This window comes from Syzygium oleosum, unplaced genomic scaffold (assembly GCF_021117445.2).
Source record: "Syzygium oleosum isolate NSW1041296 unplaced genomic scaffold, Sole_v2.1 Sole_v2.05, whole genome shotgun sequence".
Taxonomy (NCBI): domain Eukaryota; kingdom Viridiplantae; phylum Streptophyta; class Magnoliopsida; order Myrtales; family Myrtaceae; genus Syzygium; species Syzygium oleosum.
Window position 1 is genome coordinate 1,641,871 of NW_026607489.1, and position 16,833 is coordinate 1,658,703.

The 16,833-nt window shown below is 37.7% G+C and overlaps 2 protein-coding genes and 2 pseudogenes across 2 annotated transcripts in view; all 4 read left to right on the top strand.

The window, feature by feature from the left end:
* Window positions 1–16,833, top strand: part of LOC115680836 (F-box/FBD/LRR-repeat protein At1g13570-like) — an 81,914-nt gene that overhangs the window by 28,124 nt on the left and 36,957 nt on the right. The window lies entirely within an intron of this gene.
* LOC115680834 (F-box/FBD/LRR-repeat protein At1g13570-like) overlaps window positions 1–16,833 on the top strand; it is a 62,070-nt pseudogene that overhangs the window by 17,685 nt on the left and 27,552 nt on the right.
* On the top strand, window positions 4,134–5,887 carry LOC115680818 (uncharacterized; annotated as a pseudogene).
* On the top strand, window positions 14,272–16,407 carry LOC115680812 (F-box/FBD/LRR-repeat protein At1g13570-like). Its single transcript, XM_030604652.2, has 3 exons — window positions 14,272–15,112; window positions 15,244–15,399; window positions 16,072–16,407. Exons 1-3 carry the CDS (start codon window positions 14,294–14,296, stop codon window positions 16,348–16,350), a joined length of 1,254 nt encoding a protein of 417 aa, XP_030460512.1. The 5' UTR covers window positions 14,272–14,293; the 3' UTR covers window positions 16,351–16,407.

A 16,833-nucleotide genomic window follows, 5' to 3' on the forward strand; every position in this document is an offset into this window, starting at 1 on the left:
GCACTCTTTAATTTTTTCGGGGGAGAGAGAGCCGCTTATGGCTTGTAGGAGGTGTTTGGTTCAGCTTTGGGAATGGGCTTTGGGCCTTGAAAGCTCCTTCCCAAAATGCTAGAGTGTTTGGTTCAGCATTTGACCTAGCATTGGCCAAATGCTAGCATTCCAAATGCTGAAAGCCCAAGGTTGGTCCGGACCAGCCTTGGGCTTTCAGCATTCCACGAATGCTATTGTTCACATTTTTTTTTTTTTTTTGGGTTTGAAGCTGTTCATCTTCTTCACCAGAAGGGCCGGCGACGGCGGCTGGCGAGGGTGGCCGGCGAGGGAGAAGGGCCGGCGAGGTCGCCTGGGGTCAGGCGACCCCTGGCGAGCCAGATCCGCCGCCGCCGGCGGTCGCCCGAGGCTAGGCGACCCTTGGCGGGGTCGCACGACCTAGGCGACGGCCGCCCACGAGGTCGCGCGACCCGGGCGGCCGTCGCCTGGGTCGTGCGACCCGACCGCGGTCGCTGGCCTCGGGCGACCGCCGGCGGCGGCGGATCTGGCTCGCCGGGGGTCGCCCGACCTCGGGTGACGGCCGGCGGCAGCCGGCTCCGGCAATGGGTAGTTTTGTTTTTTTTTTTTTTTTAATAAATAAGATAATTCTCAAAGTCCATTTGCAAAAAAAATTCACCAAACACTATATTTTGGCCAAAGTAGCTTTACAAAATATTTTTACCAAACACCATTTGTATTTCTCCAATGGGCTTTCACCCAAAGGTATTTGCATTTCCCCAAGTAGCATTTTCAAAGTTGAACCAAACAGGTCTGTAATCCTTTCAGAAATTGAAAATCAATCCCTTTTACTTTTTCTTTTCCCAAAACGGCCTGTCCAATGGTCCCTTTACTTTTGTGGTCGGACGGAATAATGAGTGAAGAAATGGGTCAAGTTATGATTAGCTCAACTTTCTTATGTGCCAGCTGCAATGATGAGTTGGACGCCAAGTTTGTGTTACATCGGCAAATAAAAGTAATTAGAAAATTGGGATGAAGGATTTTGGAGGGAGGGAGAAGGGGGAGAGGCAAGTCGATCGAATTGCTGCGCATACGTGAACTTACGAACATATATTCATTTTCAGGAGTCTGAAATTTGCGACTCTTGCTCTGAGAGTTGAGAGCTTGCTTGTAAATCTTCTCTAAACAATCGTTATTAATTTCAATTTTTATCACATATGAAAATCTTCTTTGAGAGTTGAGAGCTTGCTTGTCTCTTGCGCATACGTTATTCATTTTTTTTTATCATATATGAAAATTCCAACTTTAGGTCCAATTTCAATTTTACTCTAATTTTTTTGTTTCATAAAAAGATCACCAACTTTTACTTAAGTCTCAAATCTGCTCTATATTAAACCTCCGTCAAAATCGCCCTTAGTGATTTGCGCTCGTTGATCTCTCGTGTTTGGGAATGTTCCATCTCTCACGGTCAGAGAGCGCTCGGAACGCTCGAACAGCTTGTGCTTGAGAGTTTTTTTATCTATCGGTTGTCAACAAGAAATTTTGGATGAAGGGTTAATGGGGCAGATTTGTGACTCAAGTAAAAATTTGTGATTTTTTATGAGATTATAAAATTTTTAGGGTAAAATTGAGACAAGACCTAAAGTTGGGGGTTTTTCATAGGACCAAAAGAAGTTTAGGGTAAAATTGGGACATGTTCTAAAGGTGAGGGTTTTTTATGGGACAAAAAAATTTATGGTAGAATTGGGAATAAACCTAAAGTTGGAGGTTTTTTATGAGAAAAAGGTAAAATTAGGACAAAAGTTAAAGTTGGAGGATTTTTAGGGTATTAGGCCGATTTTTTTTTTGGTTGGCTTGATAAACAAAAAGATAAAAGATTGAAGAGAGAGAGAGATAGAAGGGTATTCCAGTCAGTTAATTGAAAAAAAAATGAGTGTCTTAGTCAAAATGGGGTGCAAATAGCACTGCCGAACTTTTAATGCCTTCTTTTTTTTGTTAAATAATTTTACTTCTTCTGTTAGGTTGGCGACGTGCGTGTTACTATATAATTAACAAAAAAAAGTTCTTTTATGTTGTTATTTCATTTTACTGGAAACTTAGTTCCGCAAAATTTATAAATTCATGCACCCCACTTGACACTCATCATGTCCCATCGTCTCATTGATCATCCGATTGCCACGTTAACTTTCTAAAGATTATACTTTTTGGTCATTTCTAGTTCTAACGTTGAAACAAAGCCAACATAGAAAATTGTTAAAAAAAAAAAGGAGCAACATATTGGTTTCATTTTACTAATTAATTTTAGTGTAAAGTACGAGACCGAGAATAAATATGAAAGGCTGGGTTTTATGTTGACTTGCGTTCCTTACAGGTGTTGAAAATTGTGCTAAATGATAAGATCCTAGTTTTTATTATTCTTTAACGGGTTTAGCTTTTGTGGTTTTACAGCATAAGGGCCCAATTTTGGCAATTAGCTTTGAAGTTTTATATTCCGGTTGCCAAAATGAGTCCGGCCAGCATAATATGAGCATTGTGGTCACAAGAGCACTATTACAAATTCAGTGTAATGGTGCCGTTAGGCCAGCTGCACTCTTTAATTTTTTCAGGGGAGATAATGTCCCTTGCGGCTTTGTAATCCTTTCAAATATTGAAAATCAATCCCTTTATTTACTGTTTCTAAAAAAAAAATGGCCCGTAAACTTTTTTAAATGGTCCACCGATAGGAACTTTATTAATGTGGTGTCTCTCCCAAATATATGTTATATTTGTAATCCTTTCATGCCGGTCTCTAAGCTGCTCTGAAGACAAACTTTTTCTTAAAATTCCACGTCATCGTTCTTTAGTTTCTTGCGGCTTCATCATGTCGAGCTTTTGTAGACTCTTACAAATGCATATTTTCATGTCTCACATCTGCATTAGTATTCATTTGCTTCGTACATTGCATTTTATTCCAGGAAATTAAAGGGTTGTGGTCTTAGAATTTACACATTGTCACGACCCTCCCTAATGGGTTACCTAGGGGGAAGCAGGTTTAACGGTTTATCGAGCGGAAACAGGTGATTCCTCTAATTGAGGTGCTCGGTCTCGCTTGGCGCAAGTTCTCCCAAACCTTAATGCGAGCGACTTTAGTTCGATTTGAATACACAGTGACAACTCTATGTAACTTGGAGTCACCACTAGTCTTTTTGAGGCCAACTATGAGCCAAGTGGAATGTTGGGAATGTTAGGAGGACGTTCCATTTCCTAAGAATCAGAGATCTAAGGTCGAAAACTTGGTTACGTTAATAGTCTAATTAGCGTCATTTCAATATATGAACTCGATTTTTTTTATCGAAAAATGTGAATCATGCGGTTTTTTTCATTTTAAGTCTCTAGTTATGTCCTACTAAATGTTCATGTGTCGTTATTTTTAAAAATAATTTTCCATCAATCATATGAGGCAAGAATCATATCAAATTAAAAGTTATGAAAGCCACATATCTAAAGCATAATTTTCCATCAACGAAAATAAGATGCAAGAAAATAAACCCGATACGTGTCGGGCAAAGTATATTACATTGCTTTGTTATTAAGCCCCAGGAAGGGAACCCGTGAGCTAATTTTCAAATTCAAAGTCAAAATCTAATTTCAAGTAAAGGGAATCATCTACTAAGCCAAAAATTTACTAAACGATATCGAAAGTGAAAACATATATCGAGGTAATCCTAAATGTAATCCTAATATAAACGCAAATGGGATTTTTTACTTTTTATTATTTATCATTTTTTCCTTTTATTATTTTATTATCACTTTATCCATTATAGCTAAAAGAAAACACCATCTAAAATCGATTTATTCAAAAGTTTAAGAAAAATGACTCCCCAAACCAGATGAATCCTCTAACAAAAAAAATCAAAAAAAGAAAAAGAAAAAAGCTAGATGAATATAAACCGATTGAAATTCAATTAAAGCTATTTCTAAGATACAACTAACTAACTAAGACTTGCACTTTCCTATTTTTATATTATCTTTTAAATTATTTTTATTTATTTATTATTTAATCTTTAATATATGAATTAAAATTTTCATTTCCCTTTTAAAAAATTGTGCATGACATTTTACCAAATCATTTTATTATAAAGCACGAGACCTAAAATAAATATGAAAGGATGGGTTTTATGTTAACTTTTGTTCCCTACAGATGTTTAATATTGTGCTAAGTGATAACATTCTGGTTTTTATTATTCTTTAACGGATTTAGCTTTTGTGGTTTTACTGCATAAGGGCCAATTTTGGCAATTAGCTTGGAAGTTTTATATTTCGGTTTCCATCACGCTGAATTTGTAACAAAGCCATTAAGCTAGCTGCACTTTTTAAGCAAATTAATGTCAAAGCTGGCAACCTCGAGTGGCTTGATGTTGAAGGAGCTTTTTAGGATGTTGCTTTTAGCGTCATGAACAGTTTGAAGTCGGTCATGGTTGGTTTCTCTAATGATATTGCTAATAAACATGAATCTGACTATGCCAGCTCAAACTATTTGCATAAACTCTTCCGAAATCTGCCCAAACTTCATAGTCTCATTCTTGAAAATTACTCACTGAAGGTACATTTAAGCGCATAAATTCTGAAATTTGTTAAGACTCCGTTCACTATTATTTTTGGGATGAAAATATGTTGGTATTATAACTATATCCTTGGTATCTATTGACACTTGATTTTGGCTGACTTGTGCAGTATTTGGCTACTGGAAGTGTTCCACAGACAACGCTTAATGAACTCGTTCATTTCAATGACCTCTTCACATGCATAGACTTCAATAGGGTGGAGGAGATTTTGACCGTTATGTACCTGATCAGAAGCTCTCCTCAGTTGAAACATGTAGCCTTTCAGGTGAGTATGATCATTAAGATTAGATTTTAGTGGATTCATCTAGTATTTTTTCCAAAACTTTAATCACGGATTTTAGTTATTTGTGTGATTTTCTCCACATTTTTATTACTTAAATTTTTTTTGGAAGCACATAGTGAACCAAACTTAAAGTACAATGATCCATAATTGTAGTCAAGTGGATTTTGCTAGATAAGTTGCATGCTATAACCTATCATAATGAAACAAATCGACGAATCCTTTTCTATTTTGCAAAAATGTTCATCATTTGAAGAAAGATGAATTCAGTATCAGAAGATTGTTGCTGCCTTTATATCCAGTTTTAGAATATCTGTTTAGGTATATTGAATTGATTTTCGGTGATCATCATGTTACCTTGGTGCTTTTAATCATTGATTTGAGGAAAGAGAGAGCTAATATGTACTTTATCGTGATTAAATTTTGCATTTTCAGAATGAATCATGGTATAATTATCCGTTTCAGCCAAAAAGAAAAGAAATCATTATACGGGATCATAATAAAGGAAATAGACAAATCAAGCTCTCTGACTCTCTTGATAAAATGACCAGATTAAGCTCTCTCTCTATGCATCTCACTGTTAAAGTTGGTCTTTGATCGTTAAAAACACAGTGTCGTGCCAAGGATCAACAGATTACATGGATCGGAACATTGGCAGACTTTTGGGAAGACAAAGAAGCATTTCGCCTGGAACAAGTACAAGTTGTATCGATGGGTGGGATTTTTGGCAGTGAGCCAGAGCTGGAATTGATGAAGTTTCTGCTTACTAGCTTGCCGAACCTACAATCGATGACGATCCAGCCTAATTCCACGATTGGAGAAGGCAAGTTGCTCAGGGAGTTACTACAATTCTGGTGAGCCTCGGCACAAGCGAAGGTGATCTTTCTCGACCCTTCTGTTCCAGAGTAAGGAGAAGCCACTGCAATTGTTTATACTATGCTGTTTAGAACTTGAATAAAATGTGATACGGAGTTTGTGTGTTACTCAGAGAAATGAGAATCCTCTTCGTTCATCTTCCGTTAGTCTCAAGAGTTTCTCATTCCATATCTATCTTAACGGTGTGTAACTTTCATTATCAGTTGGAAGCAAAATGGTTGCTTTTCTTATGGGCCTGATTGGCCCTCTGGCCTTTACAGCGACCTTCATCATACGTGTCTTCGCACTGAGTAACGTTATTCACAGGTTTTCTTCTTGGTTAGGTTAGAACATATCCACGCAGTACATCTTTCGCATTCTCAAATTTACCAAAGGTAAATGGAAAGAAATCTGAACCATGAAAGGTAGTGTTTTTGGTCTTTTGATGACTTCTCAGCTCTTAATTTTTTAAGGGACAATGCCACCAATTATTGACACTTGAATTTTGCCTACAAATTAGGCGTGTAATGTTTGTAAGAATATAGAAAATGAATAAAAATGGTGTAATGATTCACAAGTTCGAATCATACGCACTTTTGCTTCAAACCCATTTGTCTCCGCTCAAATTGATACTTCGCTTCAATCCGGCGGCCTAGATACATCAAACCCGCCAAATTTAGTTTTGGTAAGCTTGATTCATGACACCACAAAAAGAGCAAAATAAAAGCCCACTCAGAAGAGAAATAAATTGAGCCTAGAGATAGTAAAACCCTGGCCACTGTTGAGGGCCAGCGACCCTTGCCTAGGTGGTGCGAGGGCGTCGCGGCCATCATCGGCAACGGGCGAGGAACTCTATGCCCTTGCCGGCCACAGCCCTCGCCAAGATCCAGGTGAGGGTCGCGATGACCTCATTGGCCACAAAGGAGGGGCTCGCAACCCTTGTCGTGGCCGGGGAGGGCGTCGTGGTCCTCGCTCACACTAGGCGAGGGCCTCTGCGCTCTCGCCTGTTGCTGTTGAGGGCCACGATGCCCTCGCCCAGCCCAAGCGAGGATCGTTGGCCCTCGTCGGCTAGAGTTTGGAAAAAAAAAAAAGGAAGGAAAGAAAAGAAAATAAAAGAAAAAAAAAGGAAAGAAAAGAAAAGAAACGGAAAAAATAAAAATTTCGTAAAAATTTTAAAATATTATTAAAAATTATTTATGACAGCACCGTCTGTCCTACATAACACGACCGGCGTCCATGTCAGCGATTTCAGGCCAAAATTGGCCGGATGAACTCAATTAGTAAAATGTGAAAATGTTTAAGATTCAATTGGTAAAATTGAAAGGTTTATAACTGAATTGGCAAAACTGCAATAGACTTAAGACTTTTTAGACAATTTTCTCTGCTAATTTGTATACAAGATGATTTGTATACACTTGGATGAGTGTGAGAGAGAACAAGGATTATCACTGTAAGAGTTCAGATGTTGTTTGTTGTACAAATATAGGGAATTGTGATTTAATCAAAGTGTTTAACGAAGGAATTTGTAAATCCATTTGTGGGATCAATGGGTAATGTGAGAGCTCTAATACTGTTGTGGGTGTATCAGCAGGAAAGAAAACGATTAATTCTTATGTGGGGCACGAATAGAGAAACTAGTCTTGTAGAAGATGAAATGTAAGAGTGTAATACTTGTTCATACTAATTGATATGGTCTAATTGAGCTGCTAAAGCTGGCAGAGCAGAGTAGGCAAAATGAATGCTGAACCACTATAAATCTTGTCTCCATATTCTCAATCCATTTTTCTCTTTCTTGTTTCCTATACTTGCATAAGATCACTTTCAATGAATGCACTCACACAGTTTTTAGAAGTTCCAAAATTTACAATTGGTAGAAGTTTTAAAATTTACACTTGGATGAAAAGATTTGAAATATCACCCTTGGTTGTTTCAACCAATTCACCCGCTTTTGAAATATCAGAGTCTCGTGGTCAGAATTTCAGGAAGTGTTTTTACTTCCAAGTCAAATGTCCAATCGCCACCATCGTCGGGACAAGCATGAATGAAGGAAATTCATTCACGCCCCTCCACCTCTAGTTGATGGCTCTAACTTTTCATATTACAAGTGCCAAGATGACTATGCTCACAAAAATCCGTGAATTATGAGCTTTAGAGGTTGTGGAAAATTGGTGATTTCTTCCTGTGACTGCAACAGAAGGAACATCGTCTCCGAAATAAGAAAAAGAGTTTATTGTGGTTGATTATATCTTTAATTTTGAAGACTCTGCAAGTTTCATATTGTGCCTTTTCTCCAATTGAATTTAATTGTGTTTCTTTGAGTACCTCAACAGGAGAAATTTAGAATAAATTTATTGTCATGCATGAAGGTATAACTTGTGTTGTGAGATTTGATGGACCCTGTCAACTCTTATAAAAGTTTAAGCTGTTAGATGAAAACATGATTTAATATTTTATTACTTTAACAAAAAAAGAAATAAAAACTTTTCTTATCGCTTGCCCTCCCATCGCCTCCTGCCGACCGCTGCCTCCCTTCACTTGCGACCGCCACTTGCCGTCGATCGTCGCACCAGCTGCCCGCTGGCTCCCGCCACCCACCTCCTCCCGACACTGCTGTCCGCCGCCCGTCGATGAATGGAAAAGAGCATAAGAGGGAGAAATTTTATGTCGTTATCAAACTCGTACCTCTATTTAAAAACTTGTCCAGTGAATAGAAATAAAAAAATCTATTTCTAGCCACAAATATATTTTTGGAACAGAATGATTATCATTTGTAATCATGATTGTCGGACATCTATCGAGAGATGTCATGATGGTTAGGGTTTGGTGTCGGTGAGTTTGTTGGTCGGGGGGATGTTTCTCGAAATGTTGTCTTTGATGAGGGGCAACATACAATTAATATTTAAATAGCCAGCGAGTCATTTTATCTAATTCAAATTTTTTTCAAAATATTTGTAGTTAATATTGCCCAAGAAGGAGAAATGTTTGAAATTCTTATTAATGTGGGCTAACATTAATCACATAATATTTTAATTTATGAATAACATGCCGTTCTTAAGTAAATTAGACATATGGGACAATGCCATAAAGTCCGACTGGTGATTGAGCGCTTAGCACATCTTGTTTTCGGCATTACAATATGATTGGACGGGTAGTGTATGTTAGTTTTTAAAAGTGCTATTGACATTTAAATTTTGACTAACCATTTAATAATCAGTCCATAGAAAATTAGGAATTAATCTCTAACCCCTAAACAAAATTATTAAAATTAGATTGCATAGAATATAGTTTAGAATCATATAGTTTAATTACATTTTGCATTGAACCGGTGGTGGCGAATGAACTTAAAGTCAGTCGTGCGAGTCTAACTCACACATCGAGTAGTACTCGGCCCAGCTAGGGACGCTGCCGCCCCCCTCATGGCCAGACTCGTGGCTGTGAGCCCTGACTTGGCGTCTCCTGCAGAGCCGTCACCGCTCCCATATCACTGTTGGCCGAGCACCATCGCAAGGGCCAACCGACGATCCCCATGGTTGCTATACTTGACTAGGCACGAGCTCAGTGCTCGGCACCATCCTCGGTCTGTCCCAGTGTTCCCCATCGCAGCTGTGGCTGTCACATCCCTCCATCACCGCAGCAAGTGTCTTTGTTTTGCAGATTAATCGGAGCACCACCACGAGCATAACCGCCGCCGCCTCCGCTAGTCCACTGTCACCAGCCGTTTCGCATCCCGCGATTCCGATCCGAAACAAGTTCGGATTTGGAAGATATCTGCAAATTAGGTTAGAATATCATCCAGTATCATTTTAAATATTTAAATTCTTGATTTGGATGATATGTTATTTTTTTGTGAATCTTTAGATATATTTAGGTAATGCATGGCATATATGCAAGATTTAAAAAATACCCCAAGTTAGGAAACTTTTCTAACTTAACAACGCACTGGGACGACTATCCGATCTCAATCATGAGATACGATACTCGACAGCACGGAAAATCTTTATTCTATGCAAAACTATTTGGATACAATAAAAGATTTATTTTTTTTTCTCAACCTTCCATCGATATCCATAACCACATGGATATGATCGTCTGTTTATGTTGTTTCCCTAATTCAAAGATGATAAAACAAATCTTGCGGATTGCGTGGATTGATTTTGACGGTGGTAGTTATCCATTTGTTTGATCTTGTTTCCTTTAAAAGAAAATCCAAAAAAATTAGTTAAAGTTCGAATTATTTTCTTAGAATATAATTGTGCATGTTTAGGATGTGTTTAAATAACCTTGTTTGAATAGAATGGGATAACCTAAATATGCTAGAAAGATAGGATAATTTTCCAACTAAAATTAGGATTTAAAGTAATTTATTTCCTAGTCTAATTTAAACATTATCCTAATCTTAATGGTTTATTTAGGGTAATTCTCAATTTCTAATTTTCATGAAAAATTCCAAAAAGAAGTCACTTTAGAATAGGTTAAATTATCTTTTCTAGAATAGATTGCATGTTAATTTAGGCATTTTTTTAATTCCGAATTTCATTGAAAAACACCAAAAATACCTCATTTGCCTATCATTAGAGTTAGGTCATTTAATCGCATGTCATATAGTTCGCATGCTAGGTTTAATTAATTGCATGTTACACTTTGCACGTCATGGCACGTAGGTTAATTTTCATTTAATCAAGAGAAAACCCCCAAAAAAAATACCTTGAGTGAATTGCTTGTTAATTAGAAATTATATTAGGACTGTTGATATGATTTTCTAGCTAACAATGCATATGCTTATATTGCTTCGAGGTATGTTATTCTCCATATCTAGTAATTTATTTACTGCTTTCATTATTGGGTGTTAATTTGGTGATTTTCGCACCCGTATGATCACCACACATGTTAGGAAGTAATAGAATGATCCAAATTGCCTTCTCAAATGTTTTCATGAAAAGAAAAGGTACCAAAAAGTAGGGCTTGGGAGAGCCCGAGTTAGGCTTAGACTTAATAATCCATTAGTCGAACCCTTAGGTGGTCCACATGCCCGCAGGAGGGTAAGGTCGCGACAAGTGACCTATGATGGATGAGACTATTAGAATGTACACTATAAATAGGTTATGGACTTTATGGTCCCCTCTCCATCCCCTCAATCAATATAGGTACGATTTATCCTTTGGGACCTATAAGAGGAGAAGCAGAGAATGACCTAGTTCTTGGTTCGTACAACTTCATGCATATCGATTGATTCAAAGATGAAAACCGCCTAAAACCAGATATCTAATTTCAATTATAACATAGATACTCCTAAGTTGGGAAAATTACATAAAAGTCCAAAACCCATTGCAATTGTGCCAATTCAATCCTAAACATTTTTTTATGCCAATTGAGTTATAAATCTTTTGTATTTGTGCCAATTCAATCCATATGGCCAATTTTGGCCGGCCAGCGCTGAAGTGGCATGACCGACCCTGAAGTGGATAGTTTTTAATAACATTTTTATTTTTCAAATTGTTTAAATTATTTTTTCCTTTTCTTTCTCTTTTTTTTTTTCCTTCCTTCTTCCTTTGGCCAATAGCTGGACCAAGAAGATTGGCTAGAGGCGACCTTGCCATCACTGAGCGAGGTGAGCCCTTGCCAGATTCGGTGAGGGCCACTGGCGAGTCTCATCCTCGCAAGATTTAGCGGGGGCTCGTCTTGCCAGTGCTTGGGTGAGCTCACACTCACCTAGCAACGGTGAGGTCGAGCCTCGCTAGGGGTGGGCTTGGTCGACCTCGCCTAGCCACTGATGAGGGCACCTATGGCCAGTTGCCTCAGTCTAGCGACTAGCCAAAGGAAGAAGGAAGGAAAAAAAAGGAAAGAGAAAGAAAAGAAAAAAAAGGAAAAACAAAAAATGATTAAAAAATTCAAAAAAACATCAAAATATTATTAAAAATTATCTATATTAGCGCCGACTATACCATGTCAGCGCCAATCAAGTAAAATTGATCGGATGGACTGAATTGGCACAAATACAAACTGTTTAGAACTCAATTGTCACAAAAAAAAGGGTTTAGCACTAAATTGACACAATTGCAATACGTCTAGGACTTTTTTGGTAATTCTCCCGCTTGCCCTCCTAAGTTCTACATATATTCTACTTTGTTTTTTAAACTTTATCATAATATAGGAGCAAAACGATTGGTTTTCTTTATAGCTCTTATTGACTTCTGGCCATTGCAGCATCTAATACAGTGACGAAGCCTCATCATGTGAGTCTTTTTCCCAGCGAGTAATATAATTCGTAGTGTTATTGTACAACCTAGGGTTTTCATACTTCCCACTTTAAAAAGGGAAAGCATTAGGAAATATGAGCCACGAATTTAAAAGTAGCTCTTTTTTTTTCTATCTTTTGGAGACTCTGCATTTATCTTTTTAACTGAAAGTTGAAAAGAGGGCCTAGGAAATTCTTGCCCGACCTTGATCCGTGTGGATTGAGCAGAGTCACTGGAGTGGTTTAGGAGAGTATGTCCATTATTGATCACGAGATTGACGTGACGTAATTGATCTTTTGTACAATATTCTTAAGATATTTTTTTTTACTAAGGCAAAACACAAAATCTTATGGCTAAACTTTCAGAAAAAAAAAAAAGAGCTGCCAGCTACTTATATTTAATAAAGAGTAGATACATCTAATGATATAATAGGAAAAGTAAGGTATGTTTCACTCTTTGATATTTTCATAATTACCACTGATAAAAAAAATATAAAGATCGAACTAACTATTGTGCTCATTTCATTAATTGTTACTCAATTCACATGTTTTATAATTACTGGCTACATCCACTTTATTAAATAATCATCAAGTTCCTCCCAAATTGGGGTTAATTAAAAAAAAAAGCACCAACTTTAGGTCGAGGGACAATTCTGGGCCGACCATTTTTTTGTCCAGTAAAAAAGCACCAACTTTAGGTCGAATGACAATTCTGGCTCCAACTTTTTTTTGTCTCATTAAATATCACCAACTTTCACCCTGATCCCAAATCTAGCCCCTCGTTGACTTTCTGTCTAAAGTCACCCTTGTTTGAGAAAAAAAAGTTATGGTGGTGAGCTTGGCGAATCTCATTCATGGTATCTGTCGACGGGCAGTGGTCTACAGCTTCAGATTACAACAAAACAACGAAGTCTGGCCAGAGAGAAGTGAAGGAAACAAACAATTTCACCATTATTCTTCAAGTTGTAGCCTAGAGAATAAGACAATGAATAGTACTTTAAATACAGTCAACAAGCCACGTGAATTTATTGCTAAGGTGGAATAGTCAAGTTGGATAATCAATAGTTCTAAGTCAATGGGAGCCAGATTTGATATTTAAGTGAAAGTTGGTGCTTTTTTAGTAGACAAAAAAAAGTTGGGGCCAGAATTGTCACTCGACCTAAAATTGATGCTTTTTACGGGACAAAAAAAATTTTGGACCATAATTGTCTATCGACCTAAAGTTAGTGCTTTTTTTTGTAAAATTAGGCCCCCAAATTGATTACTTTTTTTTTACTTTTTTTGTACACAAACACTCAGCATCATGCTGGCGCTTTGGACGTGCTTTAACTCTAGTATCTACACATTTAAAAAGGCAACAGAGATGAGAAAAGGGTTGAGCACACTGTTACATGCTTCTCGGCAAAGGAGCTTCTCGGCGAAGGAGTCTTGAAACTTGTCAAGAGGGGAGACTTTATTGGCTCCTTTTACATGCTACAAAACCAAACTACTTTTCTGCTCTCCACGTGTCTCCGAGTTCACCGTTCAACTCTTGCAAATGCACTTCACTCAGCCCCGTATACTTACATCTCCAGCTGGGTGTTGCTGATCAACAAGATCTCTCTCTCTCTCTCTCTCTCTCTCTCTCTCTCTCTCTCTCTGAGGTTAATTAAATGCAGTTTGTTGCGGAAGTTTCATAAATCGCTAAGCAAGAACAGTACAGTCACTTCAACAAATACTCCGGTGAGCAACATAGTCGAACTTTACGTGGTATGTATGCAAAAGATATATCGATTCTAACATCCGTCTCGGGCCTTGGGCAAGAATAGCAGTAATGGGTTTTTTAGAGGACGAACTCAAGAACTCCGTGCATGAGCAATCGCAAAATTTAGACCCTTGGATTTTACGGCCACACATGAGACCCACTTAACCGATGGATTGAGATTTTGCAGGTGAGCGCATGCATCCCACGCAATCATAACATTTGCTTCGTTAGTAAGTCACCATGCATTTTAGAGAATTCCAATTAATGGCCAAAAGGAAGAAAATTTGATGCAGAGCGTACATTTTCAAATATGTCAATTTTTTTCATTTTATTTCCTCATCTTCTTATCTTAGAAATTACGTGAGGATATTAGATGATTTCGAGTGGTTATCCATTTTTCAATTTCGAGTTGTTATCCATTTATATATTTAAGATTTAGTATGTTGGTTTTTCTTATTAATTTATATATTTGTTATTTCAAACTTAGAATTCCATTAGACTGTCTTTTTTTCTTTTAATTTACTTGTCTAATAATTTCAAATGCATAGCTGTTTGTCTGAAATTCTAGATTATTGCAGGTGAGAAAAAGAATGACGAATAAGTTGGACAAGATCAGCCAGTTACCAAGGGACATAACGGACCAAATTCTGTCGCGCTTGCCGATCAAGGAGGCAGTGAGGACTAGTATTTTGTCGAGAAAGTGGAGGTACAAATGGTCCTCTGTTCCACAACTTGTGTTTGATGACCGATGTACCAATTGTAGAGGAGTTCCTTCTCTTCTCCCATCTCTGCATGAAAACTTGGTGAAGATAATTGACAAGGTTCTCTTGCTTCATACTGGCCCAATACAAAAGTTCAAGCTCTCTCACAAAGAATTTTGCGCCCCGAGTGACATAGACCATTGGATTGTTCATCTATCCAGAGTGTCCATCAAAGAAATCATACTCGACATCTGGAAAGGGCAGTATTACAAAATTCCCACCTCCTTATTCAATTGCCAAGAGTTGATTCATATGGAACTGTATAGATGTTTGGTGAAAATCCCGTCGACGTTTGAAGGATTAATGAAGTTGGAAAGTTTGGATCTTCAGTACGTTGAGCTGTCTCAGGACGGGCTTGAGGCTCTGATTTCTCTTTGCCCCCTACTAAAATGTTTGAAGTTGAGGAACTTAGAGGGGATTACGCGAGTGAACATCAAAGCTCGCAACCTCAAGTTGCTTGATCTTAGAGGAGCATTTCAGGATGTTGCCTTCGGTTTTATGAAACGTTTAAAGTCAGTCACGATAGGTTTCTCTGATGATATTGCTAACAAACGTGGACCCAACCATGCCAACTCGAGCAATCTACACAAACTCTTTCGACATTTGCCCAAAATTCAGAGTCTCAAGTTTGAAAATTACTCACTCAAGGTATATATTAAGCGCATAAATTCTGAAATTTGTAAGGACTTTGTTAACTATTAATTTTGGGATGAGAATGTGTTGGCTGTATCTTCAATTGTTCGTATCTACTGATCCTTGATTTTGGCTGATTTGTGCAGTATTTGGCTGCTGGAAATGTTCCACAGACACTGCCTAATGAACCCGTTCATTTGAATTACCTCTTCACATGCATAGACTTCAATAGTGTAGAGGAGATTTTGACTGTTCTCTGCCTGATTAGAAGCTCTCCTCAGTTGAAACAAATAGATTTTCAAGTGAGTATGATCATTGAGATTATTGTCTAGCGGACTAACCTAGTGTTTCTTTGAAACTATTTTCACAGATATAATTTAGTTATTTGTGTGATTTCTCCATATTATTTTTATTTTTTATTTTTTGTCAGATCTCCACATTTTTTATTAGTTGGTAAAAATTTAGAAGCAGAACCAAACTTAAAGTACAATGATCCATCACTGTAGTGTACATGGTTTTTGCTAAATAAGTTGTATGCTATAACATATCATAAATGAAATAAATTGACGAATCCTTTCCTATTAAGCAAAATATTTCATCTTTTAAAGAAAGATAAATGGGTATCAAAAGAGTGTTACTTCCTTTGTAACAAGTTAAAGAATATATGTTAGGGAAATTTCATTTGACTTGATTTTCGGTGATCATGATGTTACCTTGATACTTTTAATCATTGGTTTGAGGAAAAAGAGAGCTAATCTGTACTTCATAGAGATTTAATTATGCATTCTCAAAATAAATAACAGTATAATAATCCGTTTCAGCAAATAAAAAAAAAGATATTGTAGCACAGGGATCATAATAAAGGAAATAGACAATCAAGCTCTCCGTCTCTCTTGATAAAATGAATAGATTAAGCGCTCTCTCTATCTACACATCTTTGTGTTAAAATTGCTCTTTGATCGTAAAAAACACAGAATCGTGCCAAGGATCAACAGACTACAAGGATTGGGACAATGGCCGGCTTTTGGGAAGACCACCACGCGTGTTGCCTAGAACAAGTACAAGTTGTATCAATGGTTGGGATTTCTGGCAGTGAGCGAGAGCTGGAATTGATGAAGTTTATGCTTACTAGCACGTCGAACCTACAAAAGATGATGATTCGGCCTAATTCCACGAGTGGAGAAGGCAAGTTGCTCAGGGAATTGCTGCGGTCTCGGCGAGCCTCAGCGCAAGCAGAGGTGATCTTTCTCTGATCCTGTTGATCCGGAAGCCAGCCCTCGTTAAAATGAATCACACGTAGGAGTAACAGTCACCGCAATTGTTTTGCTATGTTGTCTGGAACTTGAATATACTGTTAGATAGTTTTTTGTATTACTTAGAAAAATGAAAATCCTCTTCGTTCATCTTGCGTTAGCCTCTCGTGAGGAGATTCTAATTCCATATATAGTCAAATTTGGAAGAAACTGGTTGCTTTTCTTATGGCCTTGATTAGCCTTTGCCTTTGATTGTATGAGTCTTCACACTGAGTACTGTAATTCGAAGGTTTTCTTCTGGGTTGGGTCAGAATATATTAATGTACTACATCTTTCACATTCTCAAATTCACGAAAGGTAATTTGAAAGAAAGATGAGCCACGAAGAGTAGTTTTTTTGTGTGGGTAATTTGAAGACTTCTCAGCATTTGTTTTTGAGAAATGCGAAGAAGACGATGCTGTGACCTTATGGAAAGTGATGGCC

Bases quoted from the DNA above. Each gene is read 5' to 3' on its own strand.
- LOC115680812 (XM_030604652.2), top strand. From the start codon at position 14,294: ATGACGAATAAGTTGGACAAGATCAGCCAGTTACCAAGGGACATAACG. The intron at 15,113-15,243 runs GTATATATTAAG...TGATTTGTGCAG, and splicing joins TTGAAAATTACTCACTCAAG to TATTTGGCTGCTGGAAATGT. The intron at 15,400-16,071 runs GTGAGTATGATC...TAAAAAACACAG, and splicing joins TGAAACAAATAGATTTTCAA to AATCGTGCCAAGGATCAACA.